The following is an 18404-nucleotide window of genomic DNA, read 5'->3' on the forward strand; positions in this document are numbered from 1 at the left end:
AAAAGAAAGCAGTACAGTGCAATACATAATTAAAATACTATAAATTACAACAAAATATTACATTGAATAAGTAGTGCAAAATGGAAGGGGAAGTGGTGCAGTAAAGTTCATGGGTTCATTGTCCATTCAGAAATCTGATGGTGCAGGGGAAGAAGATGTTCCCAAATCATTGTGTGTTTTCATGATCCAGTACCTCCTCTTTGATGGTAGCAATGAGAAGAGGGCACGTCCTGGGTAATGGGCGTCCTTAATGATGGATGTTGCATAGGATGAAGGTGGGAGGGAAGAGAGATTTAATAGGAACCAGAGAGGCACCTTTATCACCCAGAAGGTAATTGGTCTATGGAGCGAGCCAGATATATTAATGACATTTAAAAGACATTTGGACTGATATATGGACAGGAAAGATTCAGAGGATACGGGACAGGTACTTGGATTGGAAAGCTTCAGGGGATAGGGGACAGGTACATGGACAGAAAAGATTTAGAGGGATACTGGGCAGCTATTGTGGACAGGAAAGGTTCAGAGGGTCACAGACCAAACACGTGCATATGGGACTAGCTTAGATGAACATCTTGGTCAGCATGGGGCTGTTAGGTCGAATGACCTGCTTCTACGACTCTCTCTACAAAAGGCAGTGCAATTACTCAACGAGACCAGTATGGCACCTCCTCGCACACCCACAATCTCTGCCACCAACAATGAATGGCACAGAACCCCTCCAACATTTCACTTTACTCCCCTCATCTCCACGGGTTCTAAAACCCGGACCCCCTTGTCAGACAGCACTGTGGGGACCCCCCTCAGCTCCCAGACTGAGGACAGCAGCTCAACCCCACCCGCAGGAGGGACACCAGGCTCCAGCAACAGAGGTGGGTCCAGGTTCAAGAGGAAAGCAAAAGAGGCTCAGAACGTTTCCCAATTGTAGAAGAGAGCGGCTCACTGTACCTGGTAGAATGCATGCAGAGAGACAGAGTGAGTCATTGTCTCGGGTCAGAGGACAGACCACGACAGATCAAACAGATTTCAGTAGGGAGTGAGGACAGAGGGACACAGGGATGGAAGTGGCAGGGTGGAGGGACACTTAAATCTTCTCCCTCTCACATTATACCAAACACTACAGCACAGGAACCGGCCCTTCAGCCCATCTAGTCTGTGCCAAACTGTTATTCTGCCTAGTCCCATCGACCTGCACCTGGGCAATAGCCCCCCATGCCTCTCTTATATCCATGTACCTATCCGAACTTCTCTTAAATGTTGACATCAAACCCACATCCACCACTTTCACTGGCAGCTCGTTCCACACTCTCACCACCCTCTGACTGAAGAAGATCCCTCTCATGTTCCCCTTAAACATTTCATCTTTCACCCTTAACCCATGACCTCTACATTTGGTTTCACCCAGCCTCAGTGGACAAAGCCTGCTGCCATCTATATGCCTCATCATTTTTTATACTGTACCTCTATCAAACCAACCCTCATTCTCCTACGCTCTAAGGAATAAAGTCCTAAGTTTGGACATCCCCACTCTACCGTATCATCTTGTAAACCTGTAGCATATCAGCTCTCAGCCACCTTTGCCCTGGGGTGACAGTCTCTCCTGAACTCGAAGTCTCCAGCCCAGGCTACACCCTGCACCCTCTCTCACTCCTTCCCTCTTTCTCCAGTGTGGTCACCAGAGCCGCACCCCATCCTCCAAGTGCAGCCAGACCAACCATTCATACAGTCGTAACATGGCAGGCCCACTCCTGTAGGCTACGTCTTGGATTTATAGCATCAACAACAGGGATTCAATTCCTGTCACTGTCTGTAAGGAGTTCGTATGTTCTCATGACAACGTGGGTTTCCTCTGGGTGCTCCAGTCCAAAAACGTAGCAGTCAGGGTCAGTCAGCTGGTGATGGAAGCATGACAACACTTGTGGGTTGCACCCAGAATATCCTCAGACTGTGCTGGCTTTTGATGCCAATGACACATTTCACCATATGCTTCAATGTTTTGATGTATATGTGATAAATAAAACTAATCTTAACCCTATCTACCTGTGTCTCCCTTTTCAAAGAACGAGGTACTTGAAGACAAAATAAACACAAGAGATTCTGCAGATGCTGGAAATCCAAAGCAAAACACACAAAATGCTGGAGGAACTCAGCAGGTCAATGTTGCAGGTCAAGACCCTTCATCAGGACAATAGAACGACATGGACTGAGAACTGTGAACAGGCAAAAAGCAGAGGGGGAGTAAATGGGAGTTTCTCCAATTATAACCAGGGGGATGTCGCAGGGGTCAGTGCTTGGACTTCAACAACTCCCTGTCTACATGGACAAACCAGCTGAGGGAATAATGTGCTGATGATTCAGAAGTGGACATGGTTGAGGGTGGTGTGGACGTGGGGAGGAGAAACTGAGAACTTGTCCAACAGAACACATGTAGGAAACTTTAACCAGTCCTGATGAAGGGTCTTGGCCCGAAACACTGACTGTTTATTCCTCTAAATGGATGCTGCCTGACCTGCTGAGTTCCTCCAGCATTTTGTATGGTTGCTCATAGCATCTGCTTAAGATGTAGAAATGTGCAAAGTTTACACCCAGGGCATGTTGGTATTGAAAGGTACCACAGACATCCCACCCTGCAAAAACTCATTTCAGGGAGGTAGCACCATCAATATGCAGGAGACTCCCAGAATTTCTGGGAGAGGTGGGATGTCTGGGACCAGAAGTGTTTGAAGAACCACTTGAAAGCCTCTTGTAGTCCAACAAGAACAAGCATGGACCAAGTCACTGTTTTGCAGAGAACCTGTGCTCTGTTCACAGAGGACATCCCAACTCCCAGGTGTAAATTACCTCACTCCTGTTAGAATCCACTCCACCATCAACGGCTCCAGACTCGGCTCCTAAAGGAGAAGGGTATCGCATGGGGTTAACAACCCCAACCCGTAAACAAAAACAGCTACAGAAACAGCGACAAAAGCTCTAAAGATATCCCTGAGAGGATGGATCTTTGAAGACGAGCTACAGCTTGAAAGACTGGCCCAGGACAGAAGACACAGGTGAGCTTTTGTCGGTAGCTTATGCCCCAGCAGAAGTGCTGGTCTAAGAAGAAGAATTACATTTTCTAGAAGTCACATTTGATTCCTGATTGGTATGTGTAAAATGGTGCACTTAAAGTGGGGGTTTTAAGACAAAGTAGAGCCAGTTTGGAAAGTGGTGATGCCCTGAGGGTGTGCAGGAGTACACTATCTAGAGATTAGATAACAGTGAAGATCACATTCTTCTGTCTCTGTTTTGAAGATATGTGCCAGGTTGACGATAATGAGAGGAAAGAAGGTACAGCCTGGTACTATGGAACGGAAAAGTACCAGGGTAGAGGTTTGGGGAAAGGGCCTGCTGCTTTGTGCAGGGGGTGGGGAACCTTGTCCCAGGATGGGACTCTGGCCAGTGCTCAGCTACAGACTGACAGAAGGGAGCCAGGAGGTTGTCAGATACCTGTGACCCTGTTAGCATTGTGTCACAACAGAAATAAGTATTCTCCTTGTATTCTGCATTTTATTTAATGTTCTTATTTCATTCTGTATTTTGTTGAAGTAGTTAATTTTGAACAGAATTCTAATAAAGTAGATTTTTTATTACACATGTATACAGCCTCCTTTCATTGCAGATACCTTTGGTGCTGAATCAGGAATAAATTTCACAATATTTTGTTACAGCTCGCCTTCCCACTTCCAAGCTGCCCTGCGTGTCCTCGGCGTATCCACTGCACGCTAAGAGTGATGACTCATTCTGCTTGGGTTGCCCTGCAGCCCAATGGAGTAGACATTGTACTTTCCATTTTCAGATAAGTGTTCCCATGTGACTTTCCCACCCAGGTCTCTCTCTCTCTTTGCTCACCCCCTCATTACCCAGTCCAATCATGCCTCCTCTCCCCCACCCCGTTTCCATCTGCCCATCACCTGCATACCTACTCTATCTGGGTTTCTTCACCCTTGGCATCACAACCAATGGACTTACTGCACCATTCTACGTACCACAGCCACCCATCAGTGTTTCCTTGGCAATCTTGGATACAGGTCTTCCTATTCCATAATTAGAATCATGTATAAATAAACAACAGAAATGAGATAAGAGAACAGAACCCTGCCCAAACAGTGGAGGGCAAGCTGAGGGAGCATCTTTGAGGTTCTGTTCTAACACTTGCTGTGCCCATCTGCTCAGTCCCCACCTCTCCTCAACAGATAAAGGAATTGAATAAAATGGGTGTCTAATCCCCATACCAACAGGAAAATGTCACAACACTGCAATCTGTTACTGAAAACAGCTGCCTTCCCAGCAGGGAGGGTCTTTCCAAATAGACTTGTGAAACACTCTGATATTTCGAAAAGAACTTTTCACAAGAGACAGCTTTGGAAACTGTTGTAGTGGCACAATCAAATTAAAAGTGAAAATATTCTCAGGTTGGTGTCGTGACTTTAGTAATTTTGTGAGTTATTGGCTGATATGACAACTAATGTTGCATTAGAATGATGTTGGTTACGCAGCATGGCCCTCTGATTCTGTGCTGGTTCCTCAATAATGACCCTTCAACAAGGTGTCTTCTGCCGAACGACACTGGTGTCATAGACACAGAAACAGGGCCTTCAGCTCATCTAGACAAAGCCAATCTGTTACTCTGCATCGTCCCACCAACCATCAACCAGCACCCAGACCATAGCCTTCCATAACCCTGCCATCCTGGACTTATCCAAACTTCTCTTAAATGTCCATTTCCATCTTGTGCTCAGATCTGGGGAGTGGAATTTCAATATTCAAAAGTTCAAAGTAAATTTAATATCAAAGTACATTGTACATAGTGACATGTATGTATACTGGATATACATACACACACACACACATATATATACAGTGACATAGACCCTGAGATTCATTTTCTTGCGAGCATTCACAGTAAAGAGAGGGGGAGAAGGGGAAGAAGGGAGAGGGGGAGGGGGAAGAAGGGAGAGGGGGAGGGGGAAGAAGGGAGAGGGGAGGGGGAAGAAGGGAGAGGGGGAGGGGGAAGGGACAGTGTGAAGGGGGAGAGGGGGAGGGGGAGAGGGGGGAGGGGGGAGTGAGGAAGGGGAGGTGTGGGAGACAGCGGCGTGGAGATGGGGTGGTGGAGATGGGGGGAGGGGCAGAGAGACAAGAAGGGGTCAAGAGGTCAAGAGGGAGTCGAAAGGGATTGTGAGAGGGGAGGAGAAAGCAATAATTATCAAGAACACGAGATGAAGAGTTGTTGAAAGTGAGTCCATAGGTTGTGGGGACAGCTCGGTATTGGGGTTAGTGACATTATTCCCTCTGGTTCAAGAGCCTGGTAGTGTGTGTCCTGAGACTCCTGCACCTTCTGCCCGATGGCAGCAGCGAGAAGGGACACTGACCTGGATGGTCTGTGCCCGTGATCACGGACACTGCTTTCCTGTGACAGTGCTTTGTGTAGGTGCACTCAATGGTGGGGAGGGCTTTACCCGTGATGGACTGGGCCCTTTTGTAGGTTTTCCCATTGGGCTCCATATAAACTGTTTCTCTCTCCACAGATGCTGCCTAATCTGCAGAATATTCCAAGCATTTTATTTTTATTTCAGATTACCCAAGGAGCTGTAGACTGCCGTATGGTGCTATGGTCTCTGAGATGCTCGGAGGAACGAGGGGCAGTTGGTAGAGAAGCCTCGATACTCACCTGCACAGTTTTCTTTTCCTCCGGTCTAGCCACAATGAAGTTCACAATGGAACGGACCAAGACCAACAACACGGACAGAACGAAGGCCACCAGCTCCTGTTGGTTCTCCTGCAGCACCCCACGCAACACATAGTAAATGCAGAACACTGTGGGGGCAGAGAGTATTGTGTCAGTCGCAGAGGCACTGACAGTCCCTCATGTAATAACACTCCTATAGTCACCCAGACTTCCCATTGCAGATACAACGGATGAATGGCAGGAGCACACAGTGCCGAGATCCCAGGAAAGGAGGGACCTGGTCAGGAAACATTTGCAAAAGACAAATTTTTAACCATAACGCGACGTCAGGCATGAATTGAGATGATGTTTGATTGGAACTTGATGCAGATTAGAATGCTAGCAATAAGACACCATTTCCTTGGGGTCCCATTTCAAAGATCCCTCAAAGCTCCCCCGCAAGTTGAACTTCGGTTAAGAAGTTTAATGGTGTGGTGGTCTTCATTAATCAAGAGGTTGAGTTCAAGAAAGGCACGGTAACGTTGCAGCTCTATAAAACCCTGGTTACACCACTGTTGGAATATTGTGTTCAGTTCTGATCGCCTCATTATAGGAAGGATATGGAAGTTTTAGAGAGGGTACAGAGATGATTTTCCGGTCTGCTGCCTGGATTAGAGAGCATGTCTTATGAGGAAAGGCTGAGCAAGCTAGGGGCTTTCTCTTAGAGAATCAGAAGTGACTTCATAGAGGTGTACAGGATGATCAGAGGCATGTGAATATGAGGGGGATTTTTTTAAGGTGATTGGAGCTGTTGTGAGTGGTTTAAACTAATATGGCAGGGGGATGGGAACCAGATTGATAGAGCTGAGGATGAGCCAGCAAGTTTACCAGTAGATGAAGGGTGTAACATGAATGTAAGGGCGGAAAGAGCAATGATTGGGTACAAATGTAGACAGAGCAGAAAGATAAACTGTAACACAGAGGCAAAATTCAAAAGGGTGAAGAATGCCAGACTGAAGGACCTGTATCTAAATGCGTGTAGCATTCCAAAAAAGTGAATAAACCCATGGTGCTATTACAGATTGGTCAGTATGACGTTGTGGTCATCACTGAGTTGTGGCTGAAAGGCGGCCATAGTTGCGAGCTTAACATCAAAGGATATGCTTTGCATTGAAAGGACAGGCAGGAAGGCATAGGTGATGGTGTGGCTCTGTTGGTAAGAGATGGAATTACATCATTAGAAAGAGGTGACACAGGGTCAGAGAATGTTGAATGTTTGTGGGTGGAGTTAAGAAACTACAAGGGTAAAAACAACCATTATGGAAATCATATATAGGCCTCCAAATAGTAGCCAAGATGTGGGGTTGACATCGCAAAGGGAGCTGGAAAAGGCATGCAATAAGGGGGGAGTCTCCGGTAAGTGCAACGTTGGTATTTATTTCAAGGGGGATAGAATATAAAAGCAAGGAAACAATTCAGAGCCTTTATGAGACACTAGTCAGGCTGCAGTTGGAAGTATTGTTAACAGTTTTGGGCCCCATATCTCAGAAAGGATGTGTTGTCATTGGAGAGGGTCCAGAAGAGATTTATGAGGATGATTCTGGGAATGAAGGGATTAACACATGAGGAGTGTTTCATAGCTTTAGGCCTGTCCTCACTGGAATTTCGAAGAATGAGCGGTGGGAGGGGGGGTTGGATCTTATTGAAACCCACCAAATGTTGAAAGGACTGGATAGGGCGCGATCACAGACCTCAGCAACTAGAGTTGGATGGACATTAAGAGATGTTAACATCAGCAGCAGTCAGGGACCTCGGATATGATGAGGTTGCTGAGTGGATGGTGCTTTAACACAGTATGAATATTGTAGTGAAACAAGCAAAAGCAAGAACAAGTTTAGTTTATAAAATCATTTAATCAGCGTGCAGCATTAACGAGACTAAGATCATAAGATATAGGAGCAGAATTAGGCCATTTGGCCCATCAAGTCCAATCCACCATCTCATCATGGTTGATCCATTTTCCCTTCAGCCCCAATCTCCTGCCTTCTCCCCGTATCCCTTCATGCCCTGAACCAGTCAAAGATCTATCAACCTCTGCCTTAAATGCACTCAATGACTTGGCCTCCTCAGCCGCCTGTAACAATGAATTCCACAGATTCACCACTCCTCATCTAAAGAAATTCCTCCTTATCCCCGTTCTAAAAGGACGCCCATCTATTCTGAGGCTCTATCCTCTGGTCTGGACTCCCCCACCGTCAGAAACGTCCTGGCCATATCCACTCTGTCAAGGCCTTTCAACATTCAGTAGGTTTCAATGAGGCCACCCCTCATTCTTCTGAATTCCAGTGAATACAGGCACAGAGCCATCAAACACTCTTCATATTACAAGCCTTTCAATCCCGGAATAATTTTCTTTAACCTCCTTTGAACTTTCTTCAGTTTCAGCATATCCTTTCTAAGATAAGGGCCCAAAACTGCTCACAATACTCCAAGCCAGGTCTCAGCAGTGCTTTATAAAGTCTCAACATTACATCCTTGCTTTTGTATTCTCGTCCTCTCAAAATGAATGCTAACATCACATTTGCTTTCCTCACCATAGACTCAAACTACAAATCATCCTTTAGGGAATCCTGCACAAGGACTCCCAAGTCCCTTTAAGCCTCAGTTTTTTTTTGTATTTTCTCAGCATTTAGAAAATAGGGAACCCTTTCATTTCTTCTACCAAAGTGCATAACTGACACTGTATTCTATCTGCCATTTCTTTGTCCATTCTCCTAGTATGTCTGACCTTCTGTAGCTTCTCTACTTCCTCAAAACTACCTGCACCTCCACCTATCTTCATCTTATTTGCAAACTTTTCAACAAAGCCACCAATTCCATCATCCAAATCATTGACATATCACATAAAAAGAATCGGTCCCAATACAGACCCCTGTGGAACACCACTATACACCGGCAGTCAGCCAGAAAAGGCTCCCTTTATTCCCACTCTTTGCCTCCTGCCAATCAGCCACTGCTTTATCGATGCTAGAATCTTTCCTGTAATACATGGGCTCATAGCTTGCTAAGCAGCCTCAGGTGGCATATTGTCAAAGGCCTGAAAATCCAAGTACACAACATCAACCGATTCTCCTTTAACTATCCTCCTTGTTATCTCTTCAAAGAATTCTAACAGATTTGTCAGTCAAGATTTTTCCTTGAGGAAACCAAGCTGACTACAGACTATTTTATCATTTGCCTCCAAGTACCCCAAAACCACATACTTAACAATCAACTCCAACACCTTCCCAACAACTGAGGTCAGACTAATGGGCCTAAATTTCCTTTTCTTCTGCCTGCCTTCCTTCTTGAAGAGAGGAGTGGCATTCACAATGTTCCATCATTTCTAATGCCTCCACAATCTCTCGGCTACCTCTTTCAGAACCCTGGGGTGTATACTATCTGGTCCAGGTGACTTATCCACCTTCGGATCTTTCAGTTTGCCTAGAATCTTCTCCCTAGTAATGGCAACTTCACACACTTCTGCCCCCTGCACTCTTGGACCTCCGGCACACTACTAGTGAAGACTGATGCAAGATACTTACTCAGTTTGTCTGCCATATCCTTGTCCCCTATTGCTACCCCCCCCCCCCCAGTATCATTTTCCAGCAGTCTGATATCTACTCTTGCCTTTCTTACACTTTATGTATCTGAAGAAACTTTCGGCATTCTCTTTAATATTATTGGCTAGCTTACCTTTGTATTCCTTCTTTTCTTTCTTAATGACTTGTTTAGTTGCCTTCTGTTGGTTTTTAAAAGCTTCTCAATCTTCAAACTTCCCATTAATATTTGCTTTATTATATTATTATATGACCTCTCTGGCTTTTATGTTGGCTTTGACTTCTCGTTAGTCACGGTTGTGTCATCTTGCCTTTAGAATACTTCTTCCTTTTTGGGATGTACAAGTCCTACAACCTTCCAAACTGCTTCCAGAAATTCCAGCCACTGCTGCTCTGTCATCATCCCTGCCAATGTTCTTTTCTAATCAATTCTGGCCAACTCCTCCCTTATGCCTATGTAATTCCCTTTATTCCACTGTAATACTAATGGAGAAGTGTTTAGTTTCTCCTTCTCAAATTTCAGGATGAATTCGATCATATTATGATATTTCCATAAGGGTTCCTTCACCTTAGGCTTTCTAGTCAATTCCAGTTCATTGCAAACACCCAATCCAAAATAGCTGATCCCAGATGGTCTCAACCATCAGCTGCTCTAAAAAGCCATCTCGTGGACATTCTAGAAATTCCCCCTCTTGGGATCCAGCACCAACCTGATTTTCCCAATCTACCTGCATATTGAAATCCCCAGTGACTACTGTAATGTTGCCCTTTTGATATGCATTTCAATCTCCCATTGTAATTCATCGACCACATCCTTACTACTGTCTGGGGGTCTGTATACAACTCACATCAGGGTACCTATCCCCTTGCAGTTTCTTAGCTCTATTTACAAAATTTCAACACCCTCCAACCCTATGTTACCTCTTTCTAATGAATTAATTTAATGTTTTACCAACAGAGCCACACCACACCCTCTGCCTTCCTGCCTGTCCTCCCATTACAATGTGTATCCTTGGACATTAAGCTCCTAACTGTAATCTTCTTTCAGCCATGATTCAGTGATGCCCATAACATCTTACATGCCGATCTGTAACTGTGACAAAAGTTCATCTACCATATTCCGTATACTGTGTGAATTCAATTATAACACCTTCAGCCTAGGAGTAGAACCAGATCATAAGAGACCACTTCCAGGTACTACACTGCTAGGTACCACACCACTACTGGAACAGTGATGCAGTCAGACCTGGACTGGAACATTGCTGCAGTCAGATCTGGATTGAACAGTCAGACCTGGACAGGAACGTTGATGCAGCCAGACCTGGACCAAACAGTCAGACCCAGATCGAACAGTCAGATTTGGACCGGAACATTGTTACAGTCAGACCCAGATCGAACAGTCAGACCTGGACGGGAACATTGTTGCAGTCAGACCCGGATTAAACAGTCAGACCTGGGCTAGAACATTGTTGCAGTCAGACCTGGATCGAACAGTCAGACCTGGACTGGAACGTTGTTGCAGTCAGACCTGGATCGAACAGTCAGACCCGGATCGAACAGTCAGACCCGGATCGAACAGTCAGACCTGGACTGGATCATTGATGCAATCAGACCTGGACCGAAATGTTGATGCGGTACAATCTCTTTGGAGGACAACTGGGAGAAACGGGATTGGAAATCTGGAGCTGACCCATAGTGAGGAAGGAAGAATCACTGGATGTGGCTTTCAGAGAACAAAGGGAGACTGAGAGTGATCACTTCCTACCCTGGCGGGTTTTGATTTGAAATTCAGATTGAAGATGTTTACAGTACCCTGTCTCTATTGGACACAATATTTTACTAAGCTGGTTGGGATCAGTCAGTAGTTACAAATTAGATCCCAAGACCATAAGCCATAGGAGCAGAATTAGGCCATTTGGCCCATCAAGTCTGCTCCATCATTGCATCATGACTGATTTATTATCCCTCTCAATCCCATTCTCCTGCCTTCTCCCCATAATCTTTGACACCTTTATTAACCATTAATCTATCAACCTTCACTTTAAATATATACAATAATTTGGCTTCCACAGACTCATCACTTTCTGGCTAAAGAAATTCCTCACCTCCATTCTAAATGGACCTCCCTCTATCCTGAGACTCCCTAAAGCAGCACGGATTCTGCAGATGCTCTAAATCCAAAGCAACACACACGCTTTACCGGAGGAACTCAGCAGGACAGGCAGCATCCATAGAAATGAATAAACAGTCGACATTTCAGGCCAGGACCCGTCATCGGGACTGAAAGGGAAAGAGACCAGAATAAAAAGGTGGAGGGGTGGAGGAGGGAAAGGGGATAGCCGGAAGATGATAGGTGAACCAGGTGGGTGGGAAAGGTCAAGAGCTGGAGAAGAAAGAACCTGATAGGAGAGGAGAGTGGACCATGGGACAAGGGGAAGGTGGAGGGGGCACCAGGTGGAGATCATAAGCAGGTGCAAAGTGGTAAGAAGTCAGAGTGGAAAATCGAGGAAAACGGGATAGGTTTCTTTACCAGAAGGAGAAATCAATGTTCATGCCATCAGGTTGGAGAGGGAACATAAAGTGTTGCTCCTCCACCCTGAGCGTAACCTCATCTTGACACAAGAGGAGGCCGTGGACTGACATGTCAGAACAGGAATGGGAATTAAAATGTTTGGCCACTGGGAAGTTCCACCTTTGGTGGATGGAGCAGAGGTGCTCGATGAAGCAGTCCCCCCAAATTCCGTCAGGTCTCACCAATGTGGAGAAGGCCACATCGGGAGCACCGGACGCAATAGACACCACCAACAGATTCGCAGGTGAAGTGCTGCCTCACCTGGAAGGAGTGTTTAGGGCCCTGACTGGAGGTGCATGGGCAGGTGTAGCATTTCTGTCACTTGCAGGGGTAAGTGTTGTGAGGGAGATTTGTGGGGAGGGATGAACGTACAAGGGAATCGTAGAGGGGGCGATTTCTGCAAAAAGCAGAGAGAGTGTGGGGGGGGAATTAAAGATGTGTTTAGCAGTAAGATCCCTTTGAAGATAGCGAAAGTTGTGGAGAATGATGTGTTGGATTATCAAAGTACAGATACATCAGCATACACAACCCTGAGATTCCCTTTCTTGCGGCCATTCATATTTGCACTTTGCTAATCCAAAACATCATTCTGCACAACTTCTACCATCTGTAAAGGGACCCTACCACTAAGAAACAATAGAATCAGAGAAAGACCACACCCAACAGGACAGACAAACAACCAATATGCAAAAACACTACAAACAGAACCAGGAAGAAAAAGGAAAAATATGCAATAAAGGGTAAATCAAGCAGGCTTTTTCCACTGAGGTTGGGTAAGACTACGACTAGAGGTCATGGATTAAGGGTGAAAGGGGAAATATTTAAGAGGAACATGAAGAGAAACTTCTTCTCTCAGTGGGTGGTGAGAGTGTGGAACGAGCTGCCAGCACAAGTGGTGGATGTGGGTAGGATTTCAAAATTTAAGAGAAATTTGGATAGGTAGGTAGATGGGAGGGGTATGGAGGGATATGTTCCGGGTGCAGGTCGATGAGATTAGGCTGATTCGTAGTTCAGCATGGAATAGATGGGCTGAACGGCCTGCTTTTGTGCTGTAAGGCTCTGTGTTTCTATAATAATGTTTAATCTCAAAGTGCAATAAAATCCATGTAGATTAAACAGTGACAGGCAGGGCACATCTCCAGAAAATGTCAATCTTTGTTTAAGCAATTACCAACATTACTTTGTCAACATTTGAAGAAAATATTATCCTTCCACACATCACACCAGCATTAAGGAGATGAGTAAAATACACGACCCAACTGTCCACCTGAACTACTCACGGCAGTTTCCAGTCACACGTTGTAATTTACTGATGTGCAGAGACTGAACGGGCCATACCTACACCAATGAGCTGTATCCCTGAGATGGCAACACCCTCCCAGTCCACTTGTGTCTCTTCAGCTTTGCTCTGACGTACAATACTTGCAATATTGGTGCCTAAGACGACCAGGAGAGACAAGATTGCCATAGCGATGTAGCTCTTCTCTAACCAGGACAGTTCTGAACATTGCTTGATCTAAGAGAAGACATGAGGTGATAACATGAAGCTTTATAAATTAAATAACCTTTTTGATACCATAGAGCAGTCATGTGCTGACAAAGGATTAAAACTCCAATAAACTGAAACAAGTCAAATGTCCATCTCAATGGCAGATGGAAGGAAGTCCTCAAGAAGGTCCTTGAATCACTAAAACTTCTTATAGTTGTTGGATTTTAGTGTTTTAATCCAAGGTCCTCTTAGAAGTTAGGAAAGAGGCACAAAACTTGTTTCACAATCGTTTTCTTAAGCACTAATGGAACAAAGGGAGTTGGAAACAAACAGTAACAGAGGCCTAGTAAGTAAAGGGAGAGGCAAACAAACAAGGATCTAAGATGGTGCTGCCTTTTGGTCAGCTGTTTTTATACCATAGATAAGAAACTAGAGCTGCAGGAGGATGGAAACTGGAGTGCCAGAACAGTTAGTGGAGAGCTTGTGGAGACTGATGTTGTGGAGACCTCAGGCAAAGTCAGGAAACAAAAATGTTTGGTGCAACTAATGTCCTGGGCTGTGTATATTTCAATGCAAGAAGTATCGCAGGAAAGGCAGATGAGCTCAGGGCATGAGCTGGAATTATGATGCTGTAGACATTGGTGAGACTTGGTTGCAGGAGGGGCAGGACTGGCAGCTCAATATTCCAGGGTTCCATTGTTTTAGATGTGACAGAGCGGGAGGGCTTGAAGAAGGAGTGATGGCACTAGTCAAGGGAAATGTCACGACAGCCAGGAGAACTCGTCTAGTGAGGCATTATAGGTGGAACTGAGTAATAAAGGTATGACCACGTTAATGTGGCTATATTACAAACTATCCAACAGTCCTAGGGATTTAGGGGAACGATTGAATTGAATTGTAATGACTTTATTTCTTACATCCTTCACATACACGAGGAGTAAAAATCTACATTATGTCTCCATCTAAATGTGCAATGTGCAATCATAGTAATTTATAATAATTTATAATAAATAGAACAGTCAATATAATATAGAGTATACTCAAATCAGCGTGAGTTCAGCAGTCTGATGGCCTGGTGAAAGAAGCTGTCCCAGAGCCCATTGGTTCTGGCTTTAAGGCTGCTGTACCACTTCCTGGACAGTAACAACTGGGATAGATTGTGGTTGGGATGGCTTGGGTCCCCAATGATCCTACAAACCCTTTTTACACATCTGTCCTTGAAAATGTCCTGAACTATGGGAAGTTGACAACTACAGATGCGCTGGGCTGTCCGCACCACTCTCTGCAGAGTCCTGTGATTGAGGGAGGTACAGTTCCCATACCAGGCAGTGATGCAGCCAGTCAGGATGCTCTCCATTGTGCCCCTGTAGAAAGTTCTTAGGATCTGGGGGCCCACACCAAACTTCCTCAACTGTCTGAGGTGAAAGAGGCGCTGTTGTTCCTTTTTCACCACATAGATGGTGTGTACAGACCACGTGAGGTCCTCGGTGATGTGGATGCTGAGGAACTTGAAGTGTTACCTTCTCAACCCCAGATCCATTGATGTTATTAGGGGTTAGCCCGTCTCCATTCCCCCTGTAATCCACAACCAGCTCCTTTGTAGACATATTACAGCCTGTTACAAGAAACATAAGGTTGGCATAATAGCACACACAAAGTGCTGGAGGAACTCAGCAGCCTAGGCAGCATCTATGGAAAATAGGAAACAGTTGACATTTTGGGCTGAGTTCATCAGGACTGGGGGAAAAAAAGAAGGGGTCAGATTAAGGAGGTGGGTGGGAGTGGAGGAAGAAATACAAGGTGATAGGTGAAATTGAGAGAGGGAGAGGAGTGAAGTAAAGAGCTGGGAAGTTGACTGGTGAAAGAGACAAGGTCTGGGGAAGGGGGAACCTGACCAGAGAGGGAAGAAGGCCATGGAAGAAAGGGAATGGGGAGAAGCCCCAGAGGAAGGTGATGGGCAAGTACGGACATAAAGTGAGAGAGGAAAATAGGAATGAGGAATGGTGTGTGTGGGGGGGGGGCGGGGTTCATTACTGGAAGTTTGAGAAATCAATGTTCATGACATCAGGTTGGAGACAAGCCAAATGGAATATAAGGTGCTGCTCCTCCTGAGCTGGGCCACCCGTTTCAATTCTACTTCCCATTCCCATTCTGACATGTCAGCCCATGGCTGCCTCTACTGCCACTATGAGGCCATACTCAGGTTGGAGCAGCAACAGCTTAAATTCTATCTGAGTAGCCTCCAATTTGATGGTACGAACATCTATTTCTCAAACTTCTGGTGATCACCTCCGCTCCCCGTCTCCTTTACCATTCCCCATTCCTGTTTCCCTCTCTCACCTCATCTCCCTACTTGCCCATCATCTCCCTCTGGTGCTCCTCCTTGGTCTTCAACCCTCTCGTATCATATTCCCTCTTCCCCAGCCCTTATCTCTTTCACCAATCAACTTCCCAGCTTTTTACTTCACTTCTCCTCCCTCTCCCGGTTTCACCTATCACCTACCACCTTGTACTTCCTCCCCTCCCCCCAGCTTCTTACTCTGACTTCTCATCTTTTTCTCCAGTCCTAATGAAGGGTCTTTGCCCAAAATGTCGACCGATTACTCTTTTCCATGGCTGCTGCCTGGCCTGCTGAGTTCCTCCAGCATTTTGTGTGTTCATTGCATATACATACTGTGACCACTAGGGGACACCCTGAACAACTGCATGTACATACTGTGACCACTAGGGGACACAATAAACAGTTACGCGTATATAAAAAATACTTAAAGTATAAGCAGGTATTTAATTGTTAAACTGCAAAGAAAATAACAATGAAGCAGCTTAATCTAAGCATAAACAGTTGGATCCAACACAGTCAAGAGATTTGAAACTTATTTGTGATACTTGGCAAAGGGGTGGTCCCTGATATAAAAGCGAGTAGCTTCCGAGACTGATTCCTGGGATGAGGAGGTTGCCAGATGTTCAAGCACTGAGTAGGATTGGTCTCTGTTCAGTGGAAGTGATCTCACTGAAGCATGGAAGATTCTGACAGACAAGTGAGACTGCAGGTGCTGGAAGCTGCAGCAACAAGCAATTTGGTGGAGGAACCCAGCAGGTCGAGCAGCATCTGTGGGGCCCAATGGAATTGCCAATGGTTTGGGTTGAAATTTTGCATGAGGAGATTCTGAGAGAGATTGTTTTGTTGCATCTGACTGTAGATTTCAATAGACCTCTATCGAGGTCCAATTCAATCTCTCTTTGTTCTATCAACTCGAATAAAACAACCGTGAAGCAAAAAAGTTTTGTGCCTCTTTCCTGACTTTTGAAAGAACCTTGGGTCAAAAACATTAGAATGCAAACAGTTTCCATTGGATGGAGGCTGGTAAACCTGCCAGCACTGACCCAGACTGACGCTCTGCTGTGCTGACATTCTCTACACTTTACAGCATGGTGACAGGCCCTTCTGGCTCAGTGAGCCAGCACTACCCAATTACATCCATACCACCAATTAACCTACTGACCCATACATCCATCGAACTGGAGCACCTGGATGAAACCTACTTGGTCTCGGGAAGAATGTGGAAGCTCAGCAGGAACTCAACCCCAGTCACTGGCACTGTAAGGCAATGCACTAACTGCTACACTACAATTCACAAGGTTGGGAGTCTTTGGAACTTGTTGCCTGAAGAACATACATATTCAGTTTACTCAAGGCTAGGGGAATTTAGGCCACTGTTTATTGCACTTCCCCTTGAAGGGAGATGGTGAATGACTTTGTACTGGGGCAGTTCGTGTGGTGAGAGGGCTCTGATGTTACAGGGAAAAGACTGGCAGCTGCTGATGGAGAAGGAGCAGGGATACAGTTCCAACACAGGCTGGTGGGTCGCCTGCAAGGGAACCCGCAGGTGGTGGGGTTCCTCACCCTTGTCGGAGAAATCCTTGTAGGATTGGGTGATATTCCCCTAGAACAGAACCTTGGTCGCAGGTGGGATTTTTATTACAAAAATGCCAGGCAATGCCATTTCCAGCAATACTACGTCTAACCTCCAACCCCTGGCATTACCGTCACTGCACACCCGTGCCCCCCACATCACCTTGGCATATACCATTCACCAGACCCTCAGCCAGATCTGTCATCGCCATACCAGAACAGGACAGATACTGAGTGTCCTGACTCACCTCACAACAGCCCAAGGGCTTTGCCTCCACCCAGACGGTACATCAGAAGTGTCACAGAGACAGAAACGGCTACATCTGTGAAACCAGAGTCATCATACTGCAAACATTAATACTGCCCTCTCTCAGCACTGCTAGATTGGACTGCTTAATTCTCATTTCCTTTACAGCTTTTAACAAATTACCAGCTTATATTTTTTATAACTACTTATAGACATGTAACTGTTTTGCAAGTTTCCTAGTTGTCACAGTATGTATATGCAGTTGTTCATAAGACCATAAGATATAGGAGCAGAATTAGGCCATTTGGCCCATCATGTCTGCTCCACCATTTCATCATGGCTGATCCAATTTTCCTCTCAGCACCAATTTCCAGCCTTCTCCCTTCTCCCCGTGTCCCTTCATGCCCTGACCAATCAAGAATCTATCAACCTCTGCCTTTTTTGTAGACCACCCAATAGTAACAGGGACATCAAGGAGCAGATAGGGAGACAGATTCTGGAAAGGAGTAATAATAACAGGGTTTTTGTGGTGGGAGATTTTAATTTCCCAAATATTGATTGGCACCTCCCTAGAGTGAGGGGTTTAGATGGGGTAGAGTTTGTTAGGTGTGTTCAGGAAGGTTTCTTGACACAATATGCAGATAAGCCTACAGTGCCTATACAGAGCCTATAAAAAGCAATCACTGCACCCCCCCCCCCAAAAGTTTTCATGTTTTATTGTTTTACAACATTGAATCACAGTGGATTTAATTTGGCTTTTTTGACACTGAACAACAGAAGACTCCTTTGTGTCAAAGTGAAACAGATCTCTACAAAGTGATCTACATTAATTACAAACATAAAACACAAAATAATTAATTCACCCCCCCCTTTTTAATTTGAC

The 18404-nt window shown here is 45.3% G+C and overlaps 1 protein-coding gene across 8 annotated transcripts in view; it reads right to left on the minus strand.

Annotated features, from left to right (window-relative positions):
* LOC140188687 (uncharacterized) overlaps positions 1-18404 on the minus strand; it is a 49811-nt gene that overhangs the window by 19891 nt on the left and 11516 nt on the right. For all 8 annotated transcript variants that reach the window (XM_072245198.1, XM_072245203.1, XM_072245204.1 and 5 more), the window contains exons 3-4: positions 13211-13388; positions 5705-5850 (exon numbers count right to left, since the gene is read on the minus strand). In XM_072245198.1, the coding sequence (XP_072101299.1) occupies positions 5705-5850; positions 13211-13388 (324 nt within the window). The remainder of the gene's footprint in view (positions 1-5704; positions 5851-13210; positions 13389-18404) is intronic.

This window comes from Mobula birostris, chromosome 27 (genome assembly GCF_030028105.1).
Source record: "Mobula birostris isolate sMobBir1 chromosome 27, sMobBir1.hap1, whole genome shotgun sequence".
In the NCBI taxonomy this organism is placed as follows: domain Eukaryota; kingdom Metazoa; phylum Chordata; class Chondrichthyes; order Myliobatiformes; family Myliobatidae; genus Mobula; species Mobula birostris.